At 44.6% G+C, this 25,486-nt stretch overlaps 5 protein-coding genes across 6 annotated transcripts; 1 reads left to right on the top strand and 4 right to left on the bottom strand.

Moving 5' to 3' along the window:
- The first annotated feature begins 3,721 nt into the window (after nt 1-3,721).
- On the top strand, nt 3,722-5,088 carry LOC147986526 (uncharacterized). Its single transcript, XM_087540077.1, has 3 exons — nt 3,722-3,796; nt 4,087-4,236; nt 4,498-5,088. The coding sequence occupies exons 1-3, from the start codon at nt 3,722-3,724 to the stop codon at nt 5,086-5,088; spliced, it is 816 nt and encodes a 271-aa protein (XP_087396203.1).
- Nucleotides 5,089-6,318: 1,230 nt separating this feature from the next.
- Nucleotides 6,319-6,885, bottom strand: LOC147986525 (uncharacterized). The gene is made up of 2 exons (XM_087540076.1): nt 6,865-6,885; nt 6,319-6,774 (listed from the first exon to the last, which is right to left on the bottom strand). The coding sequence occupies exons 1-2, from the start codon at nt 6,883-6,885 to the stop codon at nt 6,319-6,321; spliced, it is 477 nt and encodes a 158-aa protein (XP_087396202.1).
- Nucleotides 6,886-7,572: 687 nt separating this feature from the next.
- On the bottom strand, nt 7,573-9,833 carry LOC147986524 (uncharacterized). Its single transcript, XM_087542039.1, has 3 exons — nt 8,204-9,833; nt 7,921-8,156; nt 7,573-7,818 (listed from the first exon to the last, which is right to left on the bottom strand). The coding sequence occupies exons 1-3, from the start codon at nt 9,756-9,758 to the stop codon at nt 7,573-7,575; spliced, it is 2,037 nt and encodes a 678-aa protein (XP_087398165.1). The 5' UTR covers nt 9,759-9,833.
- Nucleotides 9,834-11,303: 1,470 nt separating this feature from the next.
- On the bottom strand, nt 11,304-13,084 carry LOC125533955 (BIIDXI-like protein At5g11420). 2 transcript variants are annotated; one of them, XM_048697273.2, is made up of 3 exons: nt 12,684-13,066; nt 12,123-12,620; nt 11,307-12,045 (listed from the first exon to the last, which is right to left on the bottom strand). In XM_048697273.2, the coding sequence occupies exons 1-3, from the start codon at nt 12,760-12,762 to the stop codon at nt 11,501-11,503; spliced, it is 1,122 nt and encodes a 373-aa protein (XP_048553230.1). In that variant the 5' UTR covers nt 12,763-13,066; the 3' UTR covers nt 11,307-11,500. The 2 variants fall into 2 exon arrangements, with proteins under 2 accessions (XP_087400936.1, XP_048553230.1); XM_087544810.1 differs by having other exon boundaries at nt 11,304-12,045; nt 12,123-13,084.
- A 3,095-nt stretch (nt 13,085-16,179) lies between these two features.
- Nucleotides 16,180-24,549, bottom strand: LOC125528662 (villin-4-like). Its single transcript, XM_048703058.2, has 23 exons — nt 24,325-24,549; nt 23,922-24,026; nt 23,117-23,216; nt 22,721-22,789; nt 22,376-22,618; nt 22,125-22,302; nt 21,916-22,048; nt 21,609-21,771; nt 20,911-21,061; nt 20,719-20,819; nt 20,276-20,431; nt 19,963-20,031; nt 19,828-19,896; nt 19,607-19,744; nt 19,399-19,527; nt 18,826-18,973; nt 18,702-18,715; nt 18,473-18,613; nt 18,260-18,385; nt 18,004-18,069; nt 16,996-17,299; nt 16,747-16,898; nt 16,180-16,658 (listed from the first exon to the last, which is right to left on the bottom strand). The coding sequence occupies exons 2-23, from the start codon at nt 23,975-23,977 to the stop codon at nt 16,545-16,547; spliced, it is 2,820 nt and encodes a 939-aa protein (XP_048559015.2). The 5' UTR covers nt 23,978-24,026; nt 24,325-24,549; the 3' UTR covers nt 16,180-16,544.
- Nucleotides 24,550-25,486: the final 937 nt, after the last annotated feature.

Genomic DNA, 25,486 nt, shown 5'->3' with positions numbered 1-25,486 from the left:
GGCAAGTTTTGCAGCGGGGGTGCATATCAACTTGCCATCACATAAAAATTCAAACAAATGCCATGTTTTCAAAAAACAAAACAAAAAATCATGGTCGTCATCATGGAGGACGACCTCCTGGTCGGCATCTTAGTCGACGTCTAGGCCGGGGAGGAGTTACATTGCCATTGTCAAATGGAAAGTAGATTTTGCCGTGTTGCTAAAGGAAAAGAACATTGCCATGACCCTTAAACTACATTTGCCATGCTTGAACTTAATTTGCCATGGGGCAAATAAAATTGCGATGGTATCTATTTTTGAAACATGAGTAAATCTAATGTTGCCATGGTCCCGTTAAATTTGCCATGGTCCCTTCAAAGAAGAAAATTTGCCATGTTGCAAAAAAGGAGAAAATTTACCATGGTCCTTAAAATTGGAAATTGCCATGCTCCGAAAATTGCATTTGCCATGATACACACACTAAGTTTGCCATGGTCCTGTTCGAAAACAAAATTTGCAAGCTTGTAAAAGAAGGAAGAAAATCTGCCATGCTCCATAAACTACCGTTGCCATGAAAGATGCACTGAGATTGCCATGGTCCCATTGAAAACAGAAAATTTGCCATGTTGCAATAAAGAAAGAAAATTTGCCATGGTTCATATAATTAAAAATTTGCCATGCCCCGTAAACTACATTTGCCATGGTCCCATTCAAAAAGAAAATTTGCCGTGTTGCAAAGAAGGACGAAAAATTGCCACGCTCCACGAACTGCCATGAAAGAAAATTTGCCATGGTCCCGTTCAAAAAATAGAAAATTTGTATGAGGCATAGACTAAAAAATGCCATGATCCATAAACTATAAGTCCCATGATGCATTCACTAAATTTTCCATGGGCCCGTTCAAAAAGAAAAATGCCATGCTGCAAAAAAAAGAGAAGACATTTGCCATGGTCCATATAATAAAATTGCCATGTTCCATAAACTATATTTTCCACGATCTATTAAACTAAAATCTGTGGTCCAAACAAAAGTGATTTTTGGACATGTTGCAAACAAAAGAAATTGCCATGCTCCGTAAACTACAGTTGCCCATGCTCCATGAAAGTAAATTGCCATGGTCAAAAAATATGAAGCAATTTTTCCATGTTAAAAAGAAAGAGAAAATTGCCATGGCAAAAGCATGTTCAAATTTGCCATGGTATTTACCAAAACTTGCCATATTTTATGTGATTAAAATTGCCATGTATGAGAAAACAACACAAAAAATGATTAAATTTGCCATGGCAAAACTGCATATTCAGATTTGACATGGCAAAAACTGCCATACTTCACATTTGCCATGGCAAAATGCATATTCAAATTTGCCATGGCAGAAAAAATGAATATTTCAAATTTGCCATGGAAAAAAAATGCATATTTTAAATTTGCCATGGCAAATGTATGATCAAATTTGCCATGGCAAAAATGCATGTTCAAATTTGCCATGGTATTTTACCAATATTTGCCATCTTTTAGTATGATTAAATTGTTGTGTAGGTGAAACAACACAAAAAATGATCAAATTTGCCATGGAAAAAATGCATAATCAAAAATTGTAGTTGGATTTTTTTTCAAATTTACCATGGTTTCATAGAATAATTTGCCACGAATATGAAATGATAAGGAAAATGATGAAAAATTGCCATGGCAAATGTATGTTCAAAATTTGCCATGAATTTTTTTTATCAAAGCCAGGGCAACTACTCGTAACATATTATGCCCATGGCAACAAATTTTTCATGGCAACTCCACTACATAACTTCGTGATCCCCTTGGCTTCCTCTCACATGATGAAGTTGCTACAGAAAAAAGCAAGGCTAGGAGGAAGCCAGGGGAATCTCTACTGACCAATGCACATCGTTCCATTCCCCCTATCATCTCCATGAGTTAGCTACTAGCACACATTAGTCAGCAACAACGCTACAGAACATGGACCAAAATAGCAGTTAGCAGCAACAGTTAGCAAAATGCAGAGCGCCAAATTTTGGGGGCAGTGCGACACTGTTGAAGCAGAGCATCCAGCGGCTAGCCCCCCGGACGTATCTAGCAGGGGATGGACTCACCATGGAGGGCAGTGGCGCCAGCTAGAGGAGTGGGAGGAGGTTGCTCTGGGGTTGCGACGAGCAGTACCAAGAGCGCCGCGGTAGCACTGATGCTCGGGCTCACGGCAAGAGGCGATAGTCGTCGGGGGCACCAGCCTCTGCAAGGGGTGGAGCCGAGCCCAAATCGCCTGCGTAGCAGAAACGTCGTCGGACCGTGCAGCCCCAAGCGCGGCGGCCTTCTTGTCCTCGCCGGAATCGAACCCGCCGCCAAAACTGCTCGTGGCACCATCCTTCTACTGTGCGCATGCACACCTCCGCCGCCGCCGCCACGCACGGAGACGAAGGGAGAGCGCCACCGCCGCGCACGGAGACGAAGGGAGAGCGCCGCCGCCGCACTCCTCCATGTCAGGCCGTCATGGGAGGCCGCAGCCGTCGAAGCAGGGGCCTCCGTCGATGCGGGGTGGGTGGAGGGGAGCTCCTCGGCGCAAGGCTTCCGCGGGAGCAGCGGAGCTCCTCGTCGCGTAGCTGCACTCCTCCATGCCCGCCGCTGTTGACGCGGAGGCCGCCGTCGATGCGGGGGGAAGGCTCCGCCACAGCCGCTCTAGCGAGTGGAGTGGGGGTGGGGGCCTGAGGCGAGAGGATAAGGTGCGCTGGTCCTTCGGCAGATGCTTGAAGATTCAACATCTAAGGGCTTCTTTGATTCAAAGGAATTTTATAGGATTTCTAGAGGATTGAAATCCTTAGAATTTTTTCCTATGTTGGTCCTTTGATTCATAGGATTAGATTTCATAGGAATTTTTCCTATGGAATATTTTGTACTACATTTCATAGGAAACCTAACATCCACTCCAACCTCTTTTTACAATTTCTTTGTTTTTTCTGTGACATCAAACACTCATTGCTAATTCTATAGGATTCAAGTGGGCATGCCACTCCAACCCTATACTTTTCCTATTCCTACATTTTTAAAATCCTACGAATCAAAGAGGCCCTAAACGTTCGGGCTGAATTGTGAACTACCGCACGCGTTCGGGCGAGGAGTGTTTCTCCCACACAACACCGTTTGCTTACGTGGCTTTTGACCCCGATTGCAATTGCTATAAAATTCGTGCAGATGGATCGAACGGCATCGAATGCGTGTGGGCGGGTTTCTAAATGCCACACGTGTGGGCGTTAACATTTCCGATATTATTTGTATGAGAAGTTTGTTTTCGATAATTGATTGGTTTCAAACCTGTGCTGGGACGTACACATATATGTCACATACGCATGAGTAAATAGCATAAAACTACTAGTTTACAGGTTAGGGTTCCAAAAACTACCACTTTTTAATTTTTCTCAGAAAGCTACCAAACGCGCGGTCCGCTGTTTCAAAAAACCCAAACCCGCGGTGACTAGCGATTTAACCGTTTTTCTGACGGATTGGGCCCACATGCCAGGCCACCTGGCCACGCGCGCTCACGGCGCGGCCGTTGACGGCCGTTAGCCGACGCGGCCCGGTCGGAACAGGGGTAAATAAACCCCCTCGGTCGGTCGCTCCTGCTCACTCACTCTCTCCCTGCTCTGCTCGCTCACTCCCCTGCTCTCACTCCCCTGCTCCAGTACGAGCTCGCCGCCGCTCGCCGTCTTTGAGGTGGCTCGCCGTTGACCTCCTTGCCACCATGCCTTCCTGGAACGACGAGGAAACTAGCTCGGAGGAGGACTGCGAGGTCGTCAGCATGGACATGGGACTTATGGTAAGTTCTTTGCCACCTAGGGTTAGGGTTAGGTGCTAGTAGGCCGAGTAGGCCTAGGCTACCGCCATGGATCTTGCTAAGTGTAGTGTTGGTGTTGTAGGATTCTTGTTCAATAGTGAGGCTGGGGTTTGATTGTAGGATTGATGTAAGCTAGGGTTCATCTCAGTACAGTGTTAGGGTTCATGCTGAGTTGGGGATTTTTTTAGTGTTCATGTTTAATGAAGCGTGCAAGTATATTCTGGTGTTGAGTGCAGATTGAAACTAGTGTTTGCTGGTTATTTTGGTTGCAGGAGGAACCAGACACCACTGTGGAGCCCCTTTTCTGTGGCCAACTTGAGCTTGCTCATCCCAAGTGCATTTTGCATCAAATGAGGCCTATTAAGCGTGTTGCTTTTGAAGGGCCTTTAACAGGAAGGCATTTCTATGGCTGCCCAGTCCAGGTTAGATGGCAATAAACTTTTCTGCTATGTATGGTCACTGATGATTGATATGATGCAGCACTTTGTTTGATATGATGCCAATAAACATTTTTCTGCTATGTATTTTTGTTACTTTGGAAACTTAATCATGGCATTATAATAACTTATCATATCTCATTTATGTTATTCATTTTAGAAATTATCAAGTATATACAAGTTAATCATGGAACTGAAATAAGCTCCTAGTCCATTTGTAATAACTTATCACATTTATAAATGCAGGAAAATGGTGTGAATTGTGGTGTTGTAGAGTGGGTTGATGGGCCTTGGCCAACTGTTCTTCAGAGATGTTTGTGCAAGCTATGGGAGATGTTCCATGAGCAGAACTTTGGAAGGGTACAGGACAAGGAGAAGTTTGAGAAGGAGTTGGCCAGGCTTAAGAGTGAACATGAAAGGGAGTTGGCCAAGCTTAGGGCTGAAAATGACAAGCTTTGCATTGAGTACACCAATCTTGTTGATGATGTATCCAAGATGTTTGATTGGCAGGATGATAGGGTGGACAAGAAGGTGCACCAGAAACAAGTGGAGGAGGAAGAACTTGAGAAGAAGAAGAAGAAGAAGGAGCTAGAGGAGAAAGCTATGTTGGAGGTGCAGATGGAAAAGCTCAAACTTGCAAAAGAGCAGAGGTGCATTTTGCAGAGCCAAGCTGATATCATCAAGAACACCAGGAAGGCTATGAAGGATGTTCAAGTTGACAGAGATGTTCTTAAGAAGGAGAAGGCAAAGCTTGAGCTTGTTGTTGCTGAGCTGCTGAAAGAAGGGTATGGCAGCAAGGAGAAGTTAGAGCAAATCAAGGTCATCCTTGATTCTTGAAGTGGCTTTGATATGTTGGTGAAGTAAGTACATCCAAAGGCCTTTATATAAGGATGTGGCCTGGCATGACTGCAAGTGATTATGGGTGTACATTTTGGGGGAATGTGAAGTTTAACATAGTGTAAGAACCTTATTTACTATGTTGTTAAGTTGTAATGGATCACCTATGCTATTAAGTGTTGTAATGGATCTCCTATGCTATTATGTAGTGGAAAATGGATCTCTTATGCTACTAAGTTGTGGAAATGGATCTTGTATGCTATTAAGTGTTCAAATCGATCTTCTATCCTTTAGATGTTATTTGTTAGCCTACATATATTATTTCTGTGGTTAATTGGGCTTGGTGGCCCACTATTCTCTGACCAAATGCAACCCTAGGCCTACTAAACCCAACCCCATCCATCTGTCAATATAAACCCCTCCCCACCCCCACCCTTTCGCAGTCACTCCACCAGCCGCCACCCAAAATAAACCCTACAGATGGATCCTGACATGGGAGATGTCACAGAGGAAGAGGGGGAGGCTGTGGAGGTTAGGACAGCAGCAGCTGCACAGAGGAGGAGGAGGAGGAGGAGGCGCAGGCAGAGGGCCCTAGAGGCGGCCCAGGATGAGCAGCAAGAGGAGTTCAACCGCCGACTTGCCAACAAGGTACTGGATAAGTGCAATGATGAAGAACTAGAGCTGGTTTTCACTGGAGGCAGGGGAAGATCATTCATGGAGATAATTAGGTGGGCAAGGATTAGGGCAGTCATGGCTCCTCATCCAGCAACTAGGGCCAAGTGGGTCCGTTTCTTTGAGCGCTATGACTGATCTAGCTATCTATCTTTCTATCTTTAAGTCAATTTGAGAGAGAGTTTTGGTAGTTTTTGTGAGATTTTGATGTAATCTATGAGACTATCTATCTATGTAATCTATGAGACTATCTATCTATCTAGAGATCTATCTATGTATGTTTCTAGAGATCTATCTTTCTATCTATGAGACTATCTATGAGACTATCTATGAGACTATCTTTCTATCTATGTTTCTATCTGTAAGGTGTATATCAAGTGTTGAATCCACATATAGATAAAAGTTACAGATGAAATGAAGTTGCAAACAAGTGCAGAATCCACATACAGTACCATATTACAAACCAAATCAAACAGTGCAGTATCAAGTACTTAGTGAGGCAATGTTATTACAAACCAAATCAAACAGTATCAAGCACTTGGAGTTCAACAACTTCAGCTAGTTACCACTTGCATGAAAGTAATCTTTCAGCCTATTAGATGGCTTCCTGATCCTCTTTGATCCAGTGCCAGCTCTATTGGCAGCAGCTGACCTGGTGTTCTTTGCTGGAGAAGACCTTGATGACCTGGTGTTCTTTGCTGGAGAAGACCTTGATGACCTGGTGGTCTTTGCTGGAGAAGACCTTGATCCATTGCCAGAAATAGTTGTGTTCTTCTTCTTGGGAGGTGGTACTACTGTTGCAGAAGAGGTGTTGGTCCTGCTCTTCTTGAGAGGTGGTGCTGCTGCTGTTGTAGCTGGTGCTTCCCTCTTCCTTGACCTAGAAGCTGTCTGTGTTGACTCAGTTGTTGTTGGAGGAGGAGTTGGTGCAAGTGCAGAGGCAGCAGGTACCCTTGGTGGCCTTTGTGCAGTTGCAGCCATTGAAGAACCAGCCTCAGAGTAGTTTGCTCTATTTTCCTACACAACAATATTAGTTAGAACTATTTTCCTACAAATGAAATGAATGTAACAATGCAATGAATATAACAATGGAATGAATGGACATACCTGGTGCTTGTTCAGCCTCATCTGGAACTTAGGTTTCAAAGGGACACCACAATTGTTGATCCTATGCCCTTGTTTCTTGCAGTTGTTGCATGTCACTGTACCAATCCTAGAAGTATCCTTTTTAGTTGGTACCTCAAACAGGCCTTTCCTCTTGGCAGTTTGTTTTTTACCTTTCTTTTCTCTAAACACAGGGGGAGAAATATCATCACCAGGTGTATGAGGCCAATGGTCAGGACCTGGCACAGGGAATATTATGTGCTTATATATTTCACAATACATGGGTTTCTTGAAAAAAGTAGAAACATAGTCTTCAGGGTGTATCTTCACTTTCTGCATTGCAGCAATGGCATGACTACAGGGGATAGCTGTCATGTCCCACCTCCTACAGTCACAGGTCTCATTGTTCAAATTAACACAATATGTGTTTTCAGAGCTACTTGTGACCTGCCATATCCCTGGCCCTGCCATGTATGCTTCACAATATTTAGCCCACTTCTTCCCCTCTTCTAAAATCTCTGAATAAGTAGGTGTGATTTCCCATCTGCATATCTCTATCTTCTCTCTGATCTTCTGAAACTTAATCATTAGCTTTGTTCTTATGCCCTCTAACATAGTCCTGATTGGCTTGTTCCTAACATCCAATATCATTTTATTGAAAACCTCACTAAGGTTGTTTACTACCAGGTCTGTTTTGCACACAGTGTCCATTTAATACCTAGCCCAGGTATGCTCTGGTATCTGTGACAACCACTGCCAAGCTTCTAAACTTTCTTTTTTCAAATTCTCCATGCCTAAATCATGTCCATGTTTGGTAAAGGAATAGGCAGCCTGATCTACATGTTTCTTAAGTTCCTCTCCTCTGAAACCAGCAGATTGGAAATTGGCATAAATATGTCTAAGACAAAACCTTTGTGGAGAGTCAGGGAATACATCATCTATTGCATTCAACAATCCCTGTTCAATGTAAGGTAATCTTAAGTGTTACTCATCTACTAAATAACATTTTACTCATGGCAAATGTAAAGGCAAATGTAAAGACTAGGTTCAGAACAATACCTTCTGCCTGTCAGACATAATTGTGTATTTGCCAAACTTATTGCCAGTTCCAATGACTGTTCTCAACTGTGTGAGAAACCATGTCCAACTGTCTGTCTCTTCCTTATCAACAACACCAAAAGCTATTGGGAAGATGTTATTGTTGCCATCCCTCCCTGTAGCTGCCAATATCTGCTGACCAGTACTTAGCTTGATGAAGCAACCATCCAGACCTGCTAACATGATAACATGAGTGCCTAAGTACATCAATGTTTAAAAAGCATATAAATTTCTGAATACTTACCTATAAATGGCCTGCATCCATTCAGAAAACCCTCCTTGCATGCAAACAAGCAGTAAAACATATAGTGAAACCTTGGGGTAGGAGCTGGGTTAAGTGGGTCCTCATGTGTTGTTACTATGCACCTACTGCCAGGGTTAGTATCTAGCATACACTGCAGGTAGTCCCTTATTCTGTGATACTGGAGTTTGTGATCTCCTTGCACAACCTCAACTACTTGCTTCCTTGCCCTATATGCCAAGCTTTTAGGCACATGCACACCAAACTTCTTCTTTGTGTATGACATAATTGTTTCAACACCAGCTCCAGGGTTGGATCTGATTGTATCCTCACAAACCTTAGCAACCCAATTGACTGTCACCTTTGTGTTCTCTCCACTTGCTCCACAAGTGTGATCCAGGTTCATCTTCTTGATACTGAAAGTTGCCTCATGAGCTATCTTGGAGGCAACTATGTAAAACTCACAACCATGTTTTCTGTCAGAGCACCAAGCAATAACCCTAGTTAGTTCATTTCTGTGATACTCAAAATTCCTAAGAGTCCTCACATGAAAATTTCTAATTGCTTCTCTGAACTCAACTACATTTTCAAAGCACAAATGCATTGCAAACTGCTCATGTGCATCAGGCCTTGATGGATCATACCATATCCTCTCCTTCTTCTGCTTCTTCCTACTCTTCCTTCCAGATGGCAGCCTTGGTGCATCATCTTCATCACTTATGCCAAAATCACCTGGAAAACAGTACTCATCAGCTTCAGGGACATAATCTTCAAACTTGTTGTGCTCAGGATCACTGTGAGACTTGCTAGTTGGGCCAGGTTTTCTAACTGGCTTAAGCTTTTTGGCTGCTTTTGTAGTTACAGCAGGATCCTCTACTACTTCATCTTCAGAAACAACTGGTTCTTCCTCCCAAAACTCAGAAGGTTCTGAGTTAGCTGCACAAAAGTGCTCTGCAGTATCAGTGCCAGCCTCATCTTCACCCCTACACCAAGCTTTGTAAGAAATTTTCTCCCCTCTGTAATCACCCCTAAAGAACTCAAAATCTGAAGATGATTTGTCATCTTCAACTTCATCTTCTTCCTCTGGTACATCTTCTTCTTCTTCATCTGCTTCTTCTTCTACATCTTCTTCTTCCACATCTTCTTCTTCCACAACTGTTTTCCCTTTGTTAAAATTGATGCTTTGCTGTGTGTTCATGTAGGGCTCATCAGGGGTTAAAGCTGGCAAACTAGCATTAGAGGCAGGGTACAGAACACCTTCTTGTGAAACTCTGTAAACAACAGGATCACCATCATGATCAATGGGGATCTGTTCCTCATCTGCTGGGCTTGGATCAGTAGCTTTTCTGACACTGATGTTCAGTACCTTATTATCAACAAATAAGTCAAGCATTTCCTCTAATGCCTCCTCACTATCCAGGGCCTCCACACCCTCCAGCCCCTTTCCCTCTTCCTTTACATATGTAAGAAATGCATCCATGCCATAGCCCTCCAACTCAACCAATGCTAATATGGTCAGATAACTGATATCTGAGGAAACTGAATACTTTTTCTCCATATTATCTATTCCTTGGAAATGTAGCCTCAAGTCCCAAATCTCTTCATCTAAGCTGTAGGATTAAATTGACAAACAACCGTTTTTTAAGTCACTGAACATTACTGAACTTTCTTCTAATTACAGTGAATGCACTGACCAAATGAACTAACCAAATGCACTTTCTTCTACACTGACTTAACCAATAAAATACAGTAGCATGCCAAGAACAAACAATTACTATCTCTAGTTCTAATTTGAAGTAAAGCACCCAAAAATACAGTAGCATGCTAAGAACAAACAGTGTTTACCTCACTCCACCAAAGGACGACGCCCAATGGTGGCCGCCTGCTGGATCAGCGTGGATGCGCTTTGCCACTGCCCTGGCCGCGCGGACTTCCGGATCTGAGCTCAGCGGATCCACAGGAGCCGCGGGCGGTGATGGCTGCTGCGACCGCTGCGCCGGGAAGCTCGAGCTGCCTAGCCATTTTTCCACCTCTTACTGTCCACCGCCCTCCTGGCCGGTGCCGCCTTGGCTCAACAGCTCGCCGACGACGACATTTGGCTGCGCCGCCGCCATCGCCCACCTAGGTCACTGTGGGGGAGAGGAGGTGGAGAGGAGGGGGAGCGAGAGAGTGTCTGGCCTGACCGCCTACTTTGGTTCCGACCGGACCGCGTCAGCTAACGGCCGTCAACGGCCGCGCCGTGAGCGCACGTGGCCAGGTGGCCTGGCATGTGGGCCCAATCCGTCAGAAAAACGGTTAAATCGCTAGTCACCGCGGGTTTGGGTTTTTTGAAACAGCGGACCGCGCGTTTGGTAGCTTTCTGAGAAAAATTAAAAAGTGGTAGTTTTTTGAAACCCTAACCTGTAAACTAGTAGTTTTATGCTATTTACTCCGTACGCATGTGTGATCAAGCAAGTACCTGTGTAGGGACTATAGCTGGCTTTCGTATGTTGATGCAAACATATTACATTTAAATCATACGAGTGCCCATGTTTGATGTGTAAGAGTATCTCCGACAGAAGCGCTATATGAGCACTGCGTGGTATAAAAACTGTTTTTAGCGCGCGCGGATCCGGTTTTGGAGTCTCCAGCGGCCGCACAAAAAGCGTGCGCGCTATAACTAATGCAGCGCGCGCATCAAAAAGGCATCGCGTGCAGCATATTTAATGTGCCCGGTCGCGCGCTGCAAACTCTGGGCTGCTGCAGATGGGACTGCTTGATTGGGACCGTTGGACTCGCGCGCGCAGCATATTTTGCAGCGTTTGTTGAAGCAAACATCTTCTAGCGCTCTAAAAAAATCTACTTGCGCACTGTAAATCCGTTTTTTGGGCGCCGCGCATTGGGCGGCTGTTAGAATGTGTTCGTGCTAACTACACGGAGCGCGCGGCATGCATGCATGTGCATGTTGCCTATTGTTTTTTTTTTGGTGTTGGTCGATTATTTGAGCCGTCCGATTTAAATCCAAAGGCTCCTATGCATCTTCCAGCGTCCTCGCCTCGGCTACGGAGCTCCACGCGCGCCTCTGCCCTGCCCACTTCTTCTCTGTGCAAAATTTTCAAGCAACTTACGCAGCCCACGCTGGGGAGTTTTGCGTCGTTGAAGTCTCCGTTCACGGAGACTGTTATATATTGTGTCACCCAGACACGCGACTAACGAGACACGTAAGGCCTCCAGCGCGGCGGTCAGACACAGGGCGCACCGAATGCCGGCCGGTACAAACGCAACGAACTCCGAAACTACTGCAAAAAAGATAGATATCCGCTACAAACGCAGCCGGCGGGCAGCGTGCACGCGCACCGGGACGAGGGAGACGTCGTCGACGACGGGCCCGCACAGCGTGGCGTCGGACTTCATGAGGTGGCTGGAGCTCTGGAACACCACGCGCGTCTCGTTGGCGACGGCCGTGAACTCGAGCGCCGCGGGCGTGGAGCCGCCCGTGCCGAGGGACTCGTAGGGCACCCTCAGGGTCCCCCGCCCCGCGTACGCCTCCACCACCAGGGACCCGCTGCAGCCGTTGGCGGCGTCCCCCACGGCGAAGGAGAGCCTGTACGTCCGCCCCGGCACGGTGCGCACCTCCTGCACCAGCGCGCTCTCCCGGCCGGCCACCAGCTCCACGGCGCGCGCGCCCCGCGGCACGGCGTGGTGCGGCGCGTCCACGTACTTGACCACCTTGGTGTCCGACATGACCGTCCAGCCCGACAGCGGCGAGTGCACGTCCTCCGTGATCGGCGGCACCAGCACGCCCCACGGGGTGCCGGGGAAGATGTACGGCCCCTGCTCGAAGTCCCCGTTCCTCAGCATGTTACCTGTCGATCGAGATAGCTAGTTAGACTTCCAAACTGATCATGGTGACATGCTGGGAATTATATATGGTACGACGAACCCTTGGTGTGGTGGGGGGCGTAGAGGGTCTTGATGGCGACGGCGATGAGGAGGGGGCCGCACGCCGGGTCCTCCTCGACGCCGGTGTTGTGGATGGTCAGCCACCCGGTGCCGTGCCTGGCCTTGAAGGCCCAGGAGTAGGTGTCCCAGCCGGTGCTGGTGTACACGGTCTGGATCGGGAGCAGGCCGAACTCGGGGTCGACCGACACGTTGAGCTTCTCGGCCTGGGCGCACGACCGCGCGGCCATGAAGGAGACGGAATAGAACATGTGGCGGCTGACGTTGAGCTGCTGCCGGATGGTGGCGTCGTTGCCCAGCCGCACGGCCGACGCGCCGGGCGGCAACGGCAGGATCATGTCCTCCTCCCTGTGCCCGGGCGCGATGTACTCCACGAACCCGGAGATCTCCCAGCGCGGTATGGCGTGGCGCGCGGTCACCACCGTGCCGTTCATCTCCGACCTGTCCGGCCCCTGCGCGAAGTCCCCGTTGGGCAACAGCCCTGCACGCGACAAGATGGTCAGAAACTGAAATTCGTGGGATGAAGTTTCCGAGTTCTTCTTACCGTCGGTGACGGCGGAGATGGCTCGGACGGCCACGGCGACGAGCACAAAGAACGCCATCGAGCGCGCGCTCCTCGCCATGATCTCTACTACTGGGGTGGAGGAGGAAATGGAGGAAAGCGGAGCTGCCGCTGTGGCTTTATAAGCAGTCCCGCGCGCCGCTGACCGAGGAGGCGTAGCCGTTGTGCAAGGCCACCGGCCGGGGGCGGCGCCGCGGGAGGGCACGAGCCGGAAGGGACAACGGGCATCTCTCGGTTCTGCAGTTGGCCGGCCCTGCGGGTGGTTCACGTGGCGCTCCGTTTCGTCCGATGCGTGCGAAGGTTCCGCCTCCAGTTTCTGTGTGCGCTCCGTCTCGTGCCTCGGGCGCCGTAGCGACGGCCTCGGCCTGCGCCGTGGCTAGTGGCCACCGACGCGCAATCTGGGCCAGCCAGGGCGTCGGCGCCGTGGCTCCCGCCGGTTGCCCCGGTTAGCGTCGCACAATGCAGCCACGATGAAGGTATTTGTTCGTCCGATGTGTCGATTCCCTCGGCTGCCGTTCCCACCGACCATTTTCCCTCTTGTTTTTTGCCTTGTCCAAGATCATTTCCAAATAGGATCAATTTTTTTACCAACTCGCTTCACCGGAAAGTCTCCTCATCTCCTATGTACTGTACGTACTATATTAAACTTAAGCATATTTGGAGGTCAAAAACGGCCCACGGCTTGTGTTCTTCCGTATTAGTTTGGTTTCTGTTTGTTTGTTTTTGCTTGTGGCCTTGTAGTGTAAGGTACGTCTGAATATCACTTACCTCCGTTTGAAACTCATGCTTTGGTAATTGTAATCCTATAGTGTTTATAAACCTCGCAGCGGAGAGGTCGAAGGTGGTGGTAGGTAGGGAAGACCTGGATCTAGGGCTTTTCGAAAGAGTCTCCCCTTTGGGATACCAACTGAGGGGTTATATGGAGAGGCCCATCATAGATGGACCGACCTACTTTCCTAGCAGCCGACCTCCACTCCGCGCCCCAACTCCAACTCTTGGGCTTGGCTTGATCTTCTATACAAATCTCGGTTTCCTATATCCATACTTCTATACTGTCACTACTCGTTGCATCCGAAAACACAATAGTCCAACTCAGTCACATCTATCGGATCGATATCTCTATATCCATGACCCTTCAAACATGATCATCAGCTGATAGACATGCTACACTTTGGATATGTGCCCCCCCCCCCCCCCTCCCCATATCATCCACAACCAGGGACATTAGAATAATGTCATGGTACAATATATAGTTTCACGAACTAATCACGTATTCCATGTCTAAGATGGTATTCAAGGGCTAGTGTTTAATATCTCATGAATACAAGGAACTTGACCATAACATGGTTGCCTCTACGCTAAGGCACATTGAACTTGATCATCACATGATTGCCTCTAAGCTAGGGCACATTCCTAAGCGGTTGTTCTCGATCGTTGGCGTAGTTTGTTTATTCTTTCATGAACAAACATGTCTTTCACATTGCTTGGTTCTAGAAGTAGTTGATGTAGCTTAATACATTGTACTTGCCTTGTAATAGCACTTGCCATCTCAACTCGTATGAACCGCGTAAAGTTTGTTTTGTTAGTTTGATCAAGATTTACACTTTTACCCTCTTACATTGCTTGACACCGTCATGCCAGTTTGAATATCTTTCATGCAGGCTAAGCTAGTCGTACAAATAAGAGGCCTAAGGCAATAAGTACTCTCTCCAATCCTTTTTTTTTGTTCGCGCATAGGAGACACGCATACCAAGACAAGCTCCACTGCATGCTTTGTGGACAAAATTGCCCTCGCACACATGCACGGGATGAGCTAGCGCTATCTCGAATTCTTCGACGGGCTGGCGGTCTTCCCACAAGAGGTTATCTTCCATGAAGATGAGCTTGGAAGGAGAAGAGATCGATGTAGTAGAAGGCAAAGATACAGGAGGAGGAGGAGGAGGAGGTGTGCGTGCTGATTGGCGTAGCGTACGAGGAAGAAAGGAGGCGAGCGAGCTGGCGTAATCAATGCGATGGAAGGGAAGGGGCATTCTTGGAAAGAATAGGCAAAAGATCTAACCATGCAGACCATTGCGGATTTTTTTGAGGTAAATTATGCACAGACTAAAAGGTATCAAAGGGCCTACTTGCATAGGCCTCTCATTTGTAAGACCGTAGCTCTTGTGCAATGCAACAATAAGCGGACGCTAGAAATTTTACATTACAAAACACGCTGAACTCAAATTTTACATTGCGTAGATCGAGTCGAATCCATCTCGCTCGCTTTTTAAAATTATGGGTTGAGCTAAACCCAATCCAGCTCACTCAAATCGACTTGTTGGCAAAAACGTTGGAAAACCAAGTTGCCTCAAGTGGAGTTTGGCAACGGATTGTATGCCTGCGGGGCCTCGCCCATAACTCCACACTCCTCGTGCCACTACATAAATTTCAAGTGTCACAACTCTGTCCATTTATATAGTCACCACAAAATGTAGAGATGACACTGTGCACCTAAAGCAAGAGGTGTGGCTTATGGACATGGCGTATCGAGCCCGCCCATGGAAGACTCCTCACCCATGGTATTTGAGCAATTGGACAGAAAATAGAGGGCCATTATGAGGCTACAATATCGGCAGCACACATCTTCAAAATAGACCTTTTATTTCATCAAAAGCAACCTGTGGAACGCATCTCACTATCCCATCAATAAACGTATTATTTTGTATGTCCAAACAAAAAAGTCATAAAATTTGAACCGAATGTCCAATTTCAAATCCATTTTGATCATCTTTGAAACAACACCAATGTCGAATATGTTTTCAAAGTTTGAAATATTCACTTTTTTGCAACTTGATTGACAAATATGAAATTTTCTAAAACCACACATTTCTTCGTGGAGTTTCAATTTGTGTTTCATTAAGTTTCAGGATTGCTTGATGATTTCTCGGCTTCATATGGGTTTCACTGTGGTAAAATTGTGGTTTGAGTTTTACCGAGTTTCTGTCAAGCCTCATTTTAGACTTTGAAACTTATTTGAAATCTCACTAGTTGTGGGAAACATCATTGAAATGACGACGACGAGGAGAAAGCACAATGAATAGTTGAATCCCTCGCTTAATCCTTTTTTTAACCTCGGCTAAATTCCAGTTAAGCATCAATAAGAGGGGACATACAATGAATAACCGAATCCTAAATTAAGACTCAAGTAATCTTTGTTAACCTTATAAAATATATATATTTGAAAGCCACAGTTAAATTGAAATGTTGTGCATGAGCAACTTGAAACAAAGGAACAGCAATGAAAGCGGAAATCGGAGCACAGATTGGCTTTGATGAATACATAGTTACTTCTACAAAGTGTGCGTCTTGTCCATCGTTTCGGAGCACAGATTGGCTTTGATGATACATAGTTACTTCTACAAAGTGTGCGTCTTGTCCATCGTTTTCCAATCCAACGGCCCAAAAACCACAGATGGAGCAGGAGTTAACCATAGATGGATTTAATGTCAGCTACCCACGCAATAAGGCTTTATTGATGCAATAAACAAAACGAATTTGGCGACTGAGCAGGTTCGACAGTCTGCTGTACATATATGTTTAGGCACCAGGCTACAACTCATTTTCAACCCTGTTTATCTCTGCTGCCCGGCAGGCACACAAACGACCAACCTTATAAAAAAATTAAAAGAATACAAAAACGCTGAGCCCCACAACAGAAAGAACCTGCCTGAGCTCTGATTCAGTAGAGAAAAACACCCCTCAAAGACCTATATTTACTGGAAGAAGAAGCAGAGCCTAGGAAAACAATTGACTCGAGCTAGGCGAAGAGAAGAACCCCGCAAAATTGGTCGGCATTCGACGGGGCTAAAAGAGCTGCACTGCAGATTTCAGCTTGTTCTGCTTCCACTTGGGGAGCTTGTAGAACGCTGTCCTTTTCATGCCCAACTTCTCGCGGAACTCGGCCGTCGATAAGTAGATCTGCATTCGGTTTACAGAAGCAGCAGCACATGTCAGGTAGCAGTACACGAGGGGGTAGGGAGTGGAAGAGGAACAGTTCATCAGTCACCTCTCGCTGGGTGATGTCGATGTCGGGCGCAGGATCCTCGGATGTGGTTACCAGGCGTTCGTACGGGAAGACTGTACGCCCCTCGTCATCCTCTGGCTCGTCGTCGCCTGCGCCATCTTCCTCCTGTATTGCCTTCCCTGCCTCTTGGCTCGCTTAATTTTGCAAAGGTCCAGAAAGGAGATATGTAAGGCAACAGAAGTGCTATCACAATTGGCATCACAAAGTCTAAGCAGTTGTATTGCACAATACCTTTTACTGACTTCGGTATTGTTCTTTTCAAGGGACCCTCCAAAGAACTGGTGAGCTCACTGATAGCTGCCTCTTTCGACGTATCAGGTCCGGTTGATTTAGGGAAAAGCTTTTTAACAGCAGGGGGAGGGGTGGAAAGATTCCTGGTACTAGGTTTCTCAAAGGCAGAAGTTAATGCTGCAAAGGCCGGAGATCTGCCTCGAACGCGGTGGCACTCCGGGCTGGTGGACATGCTTCTTGAGCGCTGAGCTTTATCTTGTGTTGCACCTCTTCCTGAAACTGCTGGTGTTCGGCGTTTTGGTTTCTGACAACACAGAGTAGAGATGTTTTGCAGAGGGTCATTAAAGCAATTTATCAGTAAAACAAAATAATACCAAGATGCATACTACTTAAGATTGTAGTTAAAAGATATTAGTGCCACCATACATGACGAAAAGTAAAACTGTATTGATCAGTTCCAAATTATGTAATGGAACAAGAAAAAAACAGTTATTCCACTACAGGACTACTGTTACCCAGTTCGTACTCCTTATTTCAAAATAAAGTAAAATAATAAACTCGTCACCAGGCACTAGCCACCTGTGGTACTTTTATTTAGAACAAACAGCCGAGGACCACAGGGAGGCCAGGCATCGACCCTGGGTGGGCTGAGCGAGGACAGACATCCAACTAAGTGATACTCAATTATCTCCTTATTTCAAACTAATGTGCAGCATTGTGTTTAGGCTCATTCATGTAGATGACAAAATGGCTCTACAAATGCTGAACAATGGGCTCATTCATAGGACTGTCGACTGTACGAGAGGTAATGATCATTAGTCAGTAGTCACATGCATATATGCACACTTCAGCACCAATATCCGCAAACGCAAGAGTATATCACAAAACATGGGAAGACTCAGCCAGCCACTAACAAAGCAAAGAAATGACAGAATGGAAGTATCGTTTACAAGCCATGGAACCTAAGATTTCCACCGAGGACTGCAAGATGATTAGATTAAGACTTACATCAAGCAATTTAGTTGCTCCACCCTTTAAAATGGCAAGCTTCCTTTGGTATGAACTGCCATGCATCTGCAACAAAAATAAGAGTTAGTGAGATGCATTTTATTCTAGAACTAAATAAGGATTAAGGGATAATTAGGTGCTTGTGCAATCATAAATAAACAGAAACTGCAATTAATTTCACAACAAGCGCATGCAATTTATATACCAACTAACAAGCAATGCCTCACCAAAAAAGCAAAAAAGAAGAAAAACGTACCAAAGATTTTGCAGAGTCCCAGGTGAAGAACCTAGTAAAAAATTGAGGCTCACTTCCTTCCGAGACAGTGAAAATCGTTGTTTCCCGGGAGAGATTTTCCCTAAGGAAATCGCGCACGAGAAATTTCTGGCACAGTTGCAATGAAAAAAAGATAGTAAGAGAGCAAATAGGAAATGTAAGTTCTAATTAGACTACGCAAGATTTTGTTATTACCTCTCCAATATCCATAGCTTGTGTTTTCACTTTAGCATCAACCTCCTGACCAAACCAAACAAATATGTACGAGTGACAATCTAGAACAAAAACATCCTCTGCTATCAGATCATCCTGAGTAAAGTGATATACTTCTTTGACCTGTTCAAGTAGAATTTGAAAGAAATTGGCATTAGACATGCAACGGGCATTCTCAGGTAGAAAACCTTCACGTTGTTGTTTTGCTTACCCTCAAGTTGCCATCTTGAACCCCCCAACAGCAATATTGTTGGCACCGGAAGAACAGAAGTGTCAGTACATGTTGGAATGCAAACTCCACTGAGTAGGACATCATACAATGACTTTGTGAATACCTTTGGGTAAGATGCATGAAAAAAGACGAGGGTCACTTTCCTGCTCTGTTTCTATTTTCTTGTTTGAATACTTCACTTTACCACCCAGTAATTCCCAGAATTTATCAGTTTCTCTGCCCTCCTTCTGTGATCTGGATGGCAGATCTGACTGTATAACCAAAAGGGGAACCACAAATTAAAAGATAAACAAATGGATAGCCAAACCGAAGTCAAAGCTATTTCAGAGCATAATCAAATAACACAATTCAAATCAAACCAACCAAGATAGCAAGGAGGGCGGTGACAATGGTGATAACCAAACAATACGATTCAAAACATCAGATAACCACAGATAATTATTAGAATTATATATATCATGATTAAAATGAGTAGACGCCATTTACTCTTGTGGGCACTTCTTTTTTTCCTTTTTCATGGCAATTGGAGAACATATACTAATAATGTAAACAAGAGCTCATTTTATGTCATCTATTGTTCCTTCAAGACTAATGAGCTCAGATACTGAATTTGCAACTGATACAGAGGAAAGTTGCATAAATACAAAAAAAAATGCCTAGGAAAGATTGTTCACACCTTAATTGCATCTAGCTGTCTCTCAATTAACTCCTGATCCAGTGAGGTAGTCAGGTTCCCAATCCATGTGAACACACTGTTTCCATCATGTAGAATGTAACAATATGACGAATTTAAGGATGAAGACACCTAGTGAAAGGATGGTAGAGATAAAGCAAATGATATGAAGATATGATCTTAATCACAAAAAAAAAGATTATGAACTTACTGCATCTGCTTGAATTGCTTGCATGTTTTCTGGTCCTGAGCCTTGAATCCGGAATAGCGCGAGTCCAGCTTCAGAGTAACTATCATCATCCAGACCATTTTCAGCAATGAATTTCTTGTATCCAGAGCTAAGACCACCCTACATCGGAAATTAGTGAGATAATAGATGTTACATTCAACTCGAATTATCTATCTAACAACTTCAGTCTGTCAGAAGCAAACCTTAAACACTTGGAGACTCTGAAATATGACAAAGAACTGAATTGGTTCTTTCCCTTCATAAAGGCGAGCCTGCACAGAAGAATAAATTAGAGAGTGGAAACAAGATTCACATATGAAAAACTAATGGGTTACTACCATGGTAGCCTGGAATTTTGCAGCCTGAACCATCTTGCTAGCCAGTGAAATTGCTGCAACCCTCTCCTCCTGAAAGCAATTAAGATCATTTGAATGCACAAATCCGCATTTAGAATAGGCAAATACACAACTATTCGTCCAAAAATCTGTTGTCTTATCAACAGAGAACAGGAAACGACTAGCAGCTTAAGACTGCTAATCTTCAGTTATTTTGGCTAACAAATTCAGAACAGATACCAATTACTGATTACCACCCATGTGTCATATCAATTCCAAACTCATATCTCAACTTGGTTTTGTGTATGGGTAGTACCTCAACACTCTTATTCCCAAACCATGTTCCAATAAGACATTCCTCTTTGTCCTCTCCAGTATATGTGTATTGAAAAATGTAGCAATCTCCAGTGTAAAATTTTGATTGTTCGGATGATGCCAGAAGAGTCTTGGCATTTCCATTTACACGCCAGACCTGATGTCAAGATGTAGAATACAAAACCACCATCAAACATGGACCAAGATAAAATGGGTGAATGCTGTTATGCAAAGAAAATTTTGTTGGAGGGTGAGCACGAAAGGTAAACGAGTGCAGATCAATGGCATGGCTGGGTTTAGGGATTTACAAGATGACTAATTTGTATGTGGACTATTCAAAGAGACCTAGCAGACTAGCACCTTAAAACATGTATGCACAAGACAGATAACCACTGATCACTACTCATACAATACAAATTTATAGGAAGTCATCAAAAAGAATACCTGTAAATGACCAGTGCAATCAATATAAGACTCAGGTTCTTCTGTTACAGGTGCACTTTTCATCAAGCCCTTGACATCTAATCCTTGACTTTTGAGGAGAGCTGTATAAAGAAAATACTAGATAAATATGTGTGATTTAATGAATCTTTTGGCAATCCGTAATACCAAAACTGATAATTTATAGACAGTAACCTGCAACTTTGCCTCTTCCGTCCTCAGACGACAATTTCAAATCAGGAGTTGGTGGCCACTCATTAAATTTTGACTTGAACGTTACTGTTTCGTATCCCTCAATCATTTTCATAACATGCGATTTTGTTCGGCTATCACCAGTGAGCAATTTCTGTACAAAAGTAAAGCATACTGAGCACGCAGCTACATCAAATATAAAACATGAGCATACTTTGATTGTAGGATTAGAAAGATATTTCCAGAGAATGCTATATGATATTTCTCCAAGGTGGTACTTTTTCTTAAGTCAGTTGAATATATAATGTATTGTTGTCGTTCTGAGACGGAAATAAGTAAACCGTCAAAAAGAACATGTATTAATGCATCCAAGTTGCTCCAGAACATTATCATACTTCTCTACAAAACTATAGTTGACTGTTGAGAATCAACAGGACATATTATAGTATCAGCTAGCAAGTGAGAACATTCATATTAAAAAAAATGACAAGCGCTCTCAAGGCGACATGCACCCAAACAGTTCCCAGAACTCAACTGAGGTTGGTGAGGAGGTTAAGCAGCCTCCCCCTACAACCGGGTCACTGTCATATTCCCACTTAGTGAAAATTTTACACTCTGGTCATCAGAGCCTTCAGGCTTTATAATACCTTTGCATAGATGTAATTAATATGTAGTAGAATCAATCTAGGCATACAAATTACCTCGGCAGCTTCACTTGCACCTTTCCTCTGTTGCAAAGAAGTAGTTCTGCCCATCCAAACATACATTTGAGCACCACAATCTAACAAGTAGCATTTGTTTGTCTCAAGCAAATCATGCGTCAACGATTCAAAACCAATAGGCTCCAGCTGTCCTTGATTAAAACTGAGAAGTCACAAAAATAGCTACTCAATTGGATATTCAAGAGTTAATATATCTCACAGTCATGGATGAAATCATGTGGATATCAAATTACTCTATTGGCTACTGATGATGTTGTGCTATGGGTATTTAGTGGTAATCAATTACCATAGCAATTTGACTGCAGCTTCTGTTTCTTCCCCAGTCTCCTCTGAAGCTGTCTTCCTCGGAAGAGGAGCAAAGCCACCAAACAAAGCCCAAAATTCACCAGCTTCGGCATCAGCCATCAACTTTCCATCCTCTACAGAGGACTCTCACTTGTCAGATCTTGTAAACGTGATTTGAAATACTCGAGGCACATTATGAGAGTTGCTTACCAACAGCTGCGACTTCACACTTCCCCTCATGGAAAGTATCTTTGATATACTGCACAACTTCGAGAGCTTTTCCTCTCTCTTGAATACATGAGTTGGAGCCATTGAACTGGAATATTTTGGACTTGGTATCCAAAATAAATATGTCGTCGTGGTTGAGGGAAGATCGAGCAAAACGAACCTGGTTCGTGAAGTAGCCAGCACAATCAAGAAATGAACTAAACTTAAATTGAACAGGACATTAGAAAGCTTACCTCCTTAACATGAACAACATGCTTTCCTCTGCACACATATAACCTGGTAACGTGCTCCTGCTCATTGACTTCTACATGATTGAACCCAGAAGCTACCCCTCCTGGCTGTGGCATGATACATGGTCTAAAATATGAGAGCAACTTTTCAGTTTCATTGCCTTGCGATTCCCGGTACTGGACAGCACGCCCTCCAAGTGCAGCGTCAAGCTCCACAGTTAAAATTGCAGCAGTTCCTGCTTCATCCTTCAAGGACAAATATTCAGCATGTTAGTTGTCGCAAAGCCTGGGAAACAGGTCGGAATAGCTAAATCAAGTGGTGCATTGCCAAATGATTTGAGAATATACCTGACTAGTATCTTTACCAAGCCAATAATGGATATCATGGCGGAAGGAACCGTTTTTCAAGGCTGTTGTCTGTAGGGAGACAAAAGAACATGAGGGCGGGATCTTTTGGTGCCGTAAGCAATAACATAAGGAGCTGAACTCGAGCCATACACAATCCGAACATCAAGATAAAATAAGTGTATTGGCATAAACAACCTAGCTTGTTATGGATATGAATAATGCGATGCACCAAAATGATTAAACATTGTACTGATATAGTGATGAGAAAGCTAATATTATATTTTGACCTAAGTTTTTTTATTTTCAAAATAAAAAATTCTTCTACTTCTACAATTATGCACCAACAATGTTCCAAACAAAAAATGCCTGCATAACAAGGCATAAATATGCCCATACCTTTAAGATGATATATGAATCACCCATGTAAAATTTTCCATGTGAAGATGTCGGTACAGGAACTGGCTTGAAATTTTCAATACGCCATATCTCCAAACCGCTGTATTGTAATTAAGGAGCACTATGGGCGTATATGACACTCCTATGAACAGTACTTATGGGGATCAATGAAGAAAAGGAACTTCGAAAGGAAAAAAAATGCATTCTTTATCAGCATTTACTATTGTTTGCCTGATCTTTGCTTTAGACTCATCATCCTTACTGTTTTGTTTACTCACCGTTCCAATATAGTGTATCTAGCCATTTTTCTACTTCTTGTCCATAATGCAGAAAAGCTTGAGCGTCTTTGTAGAAAGAAGAACGCAACACTGTGACCATTATACAAATTACAAAAGGCCCTTACTTCTACCACTAAACAATGAGCATTGACGACATGATAGGTCTTCTAGTTCATGCTTGCTAATAACTGAACTGTGTTAGCGCAGCATTTTAACCATGAAAGAACTACTAGTATGACTTGGAATGGGGAGGGGGTATGACTTGTGGCAATTGAATGAAGAAATTTAAATAAGCATTACTTGTTGTCTACATCCTTAATACTATTCAGAATAGAAATTCAACAAAGTTTACTGTTAGAAACAGTTCTATCCCATCGATATAATAGACCTAGATGATTTCTGCTTCTTCTGCCGAGGAAAATCGTCCTGACCAGGCCCGGCCTATAATCTCAAGAAAAAAAAGCTAGAAATAGCGATGATTAAAGTGCTTTAGCAAAACTGATGATTAAAAGCCATGAAAAGGATACTCCTTCTGTCCAGCCCCGCGGAAAGCCGGATCCAAATTCTTCATAGAAATAGACATGATGGATGTTGCCGAAGAACCCTCGAATCAGAGGGGCGCTGGCGTTACGCTGCAAAGAGGTAACAGAAAAATGATCACCCATTATATATTATTAACAGAACCAATAATTCGCCGCCAAAATCCGCGACACTGCAAGCGCCCCCGAATTCAGCAATCCACCCAATCCCAACACCCCGATATAAAAAAGGTTGTGCCCATAATCCCCCAAATCGCCACGACGATCGGCGAAAAGAAACCGTGCGTGCAATCGGGCCATGTTTCGGTCCCGAAATCCGCAAGAAAGCCCGCATTGATTCGGAGAGGAGGGAAGAAACAGAGAATACGGATGGATTCAGAGAGTCGCTCACCTGAGGCCGCCCGTGCTGGCCTTGTCGACGGGGTTGGGGAATTTTGGGGGGTGGAGAGAGAGGGAAGCAGCATCCGTGGGGAGAAGGAGAGGGGCCGAAGTAAATGGCCATCCGCCGAGATCGGGTCCGGAGAGGGAAGAGGTAAACTGTGGAAGCTCAGCTTTTTTTCCAGTCCGTTCGTTCGTTGGCCTCCAGCGGAACCCCTTTTGCTCGTCTCGTCCTCATCTCGGCGATTTGCGGTCCACGACCATCAGATTTGAGCTGGCGGCTATAGCCTATCTGTGTCACTCCACTTGTCCTTTTTCAAAAAGGCTCCCTCCCTTTTAAAATATACTTTTTTTATAAATACACAAAGTTTGCGGATCCTTTCATATATAGAAGAACGGAATAGCGAGTACAGTACATATTTAGGTTACATCACACGACACGTATGCTAGAGACGTGAGGGTAATGCCCCTGAGCCACAAGGAGACTGAAGACAGCTCTAATACCAAGAGTCTATCTCTCGCTTTTCATCGATACTAGGTCAAAGTATTAAAAAATGTTAGAAGAGATTGAAGTGATTCATTCCGGTGTTAGAACACAGCCGCCGCCTCCCAACCCTAAGGGTCGCCACAGGTTCCGCCGCCGCCTCGGTCCCCCTCCTCTTCCTCGTCCGGCAGCCGGGATCCGTCCATCTCTTTTTTTGCGTAGGTTTTGCTTCTCCAGCAACATCGACGAGACGACGACGGCAATGGCATGTTGGAACAAGGTCTCTTCGGTCTCTGCCTACTTCTACGATGTCCGATCCGACGTTGAAGAAGGGCCTGTGAGAGTTTGTGTCCCAAAATCCGTTGGTTCACTTCAGATCTTGGCAGTTTGTTTTTCTTTCAAGAAGAGCTTTTGGTTATCTATTGGTGTGGCGACTTCAAGATCTTCTTCGGTGTTGTTCTATGACTTGGTCTGATTTCTCTAACCCTCTGGATTGGTGGTGATGGATTGCAAGCCTGTTTCTACATGGCGTGATTCTCCAGCCGATGTTGCTTCATCGATTTTTAGATCTCATCTCAAAGGACGAGTGACTATTGTAGTCTTCAAAGCCTGGTATGGCCAGGGCGTTTGCAAGTGTCGTTTTTCTTTGTTGTTGGTTCAGTGCAATTTTCAATCTCTGGCGGGTAGCGTA

Source organism: Triticum urartu, chromosome 2A (genome assembly GCF_056163025.1).
Source record: "Triticum urartu cultivar PI428250 chromosome 2A, HENAU_Tu73, whole genome shotgun sequence".
In the NCBI taxonomy this organism is placed as follows: Eukaryota; Viridiplantae; Streptophyta; class Magnoliopsida; order Poales; family Poaceae; genus Triticum; species Triticum urartu.
The sequence above is the reverse complement of the archived record's forward strand: the minus strand, read 5'-3'. Positions and strand labels throughout refer to the sequence as shown.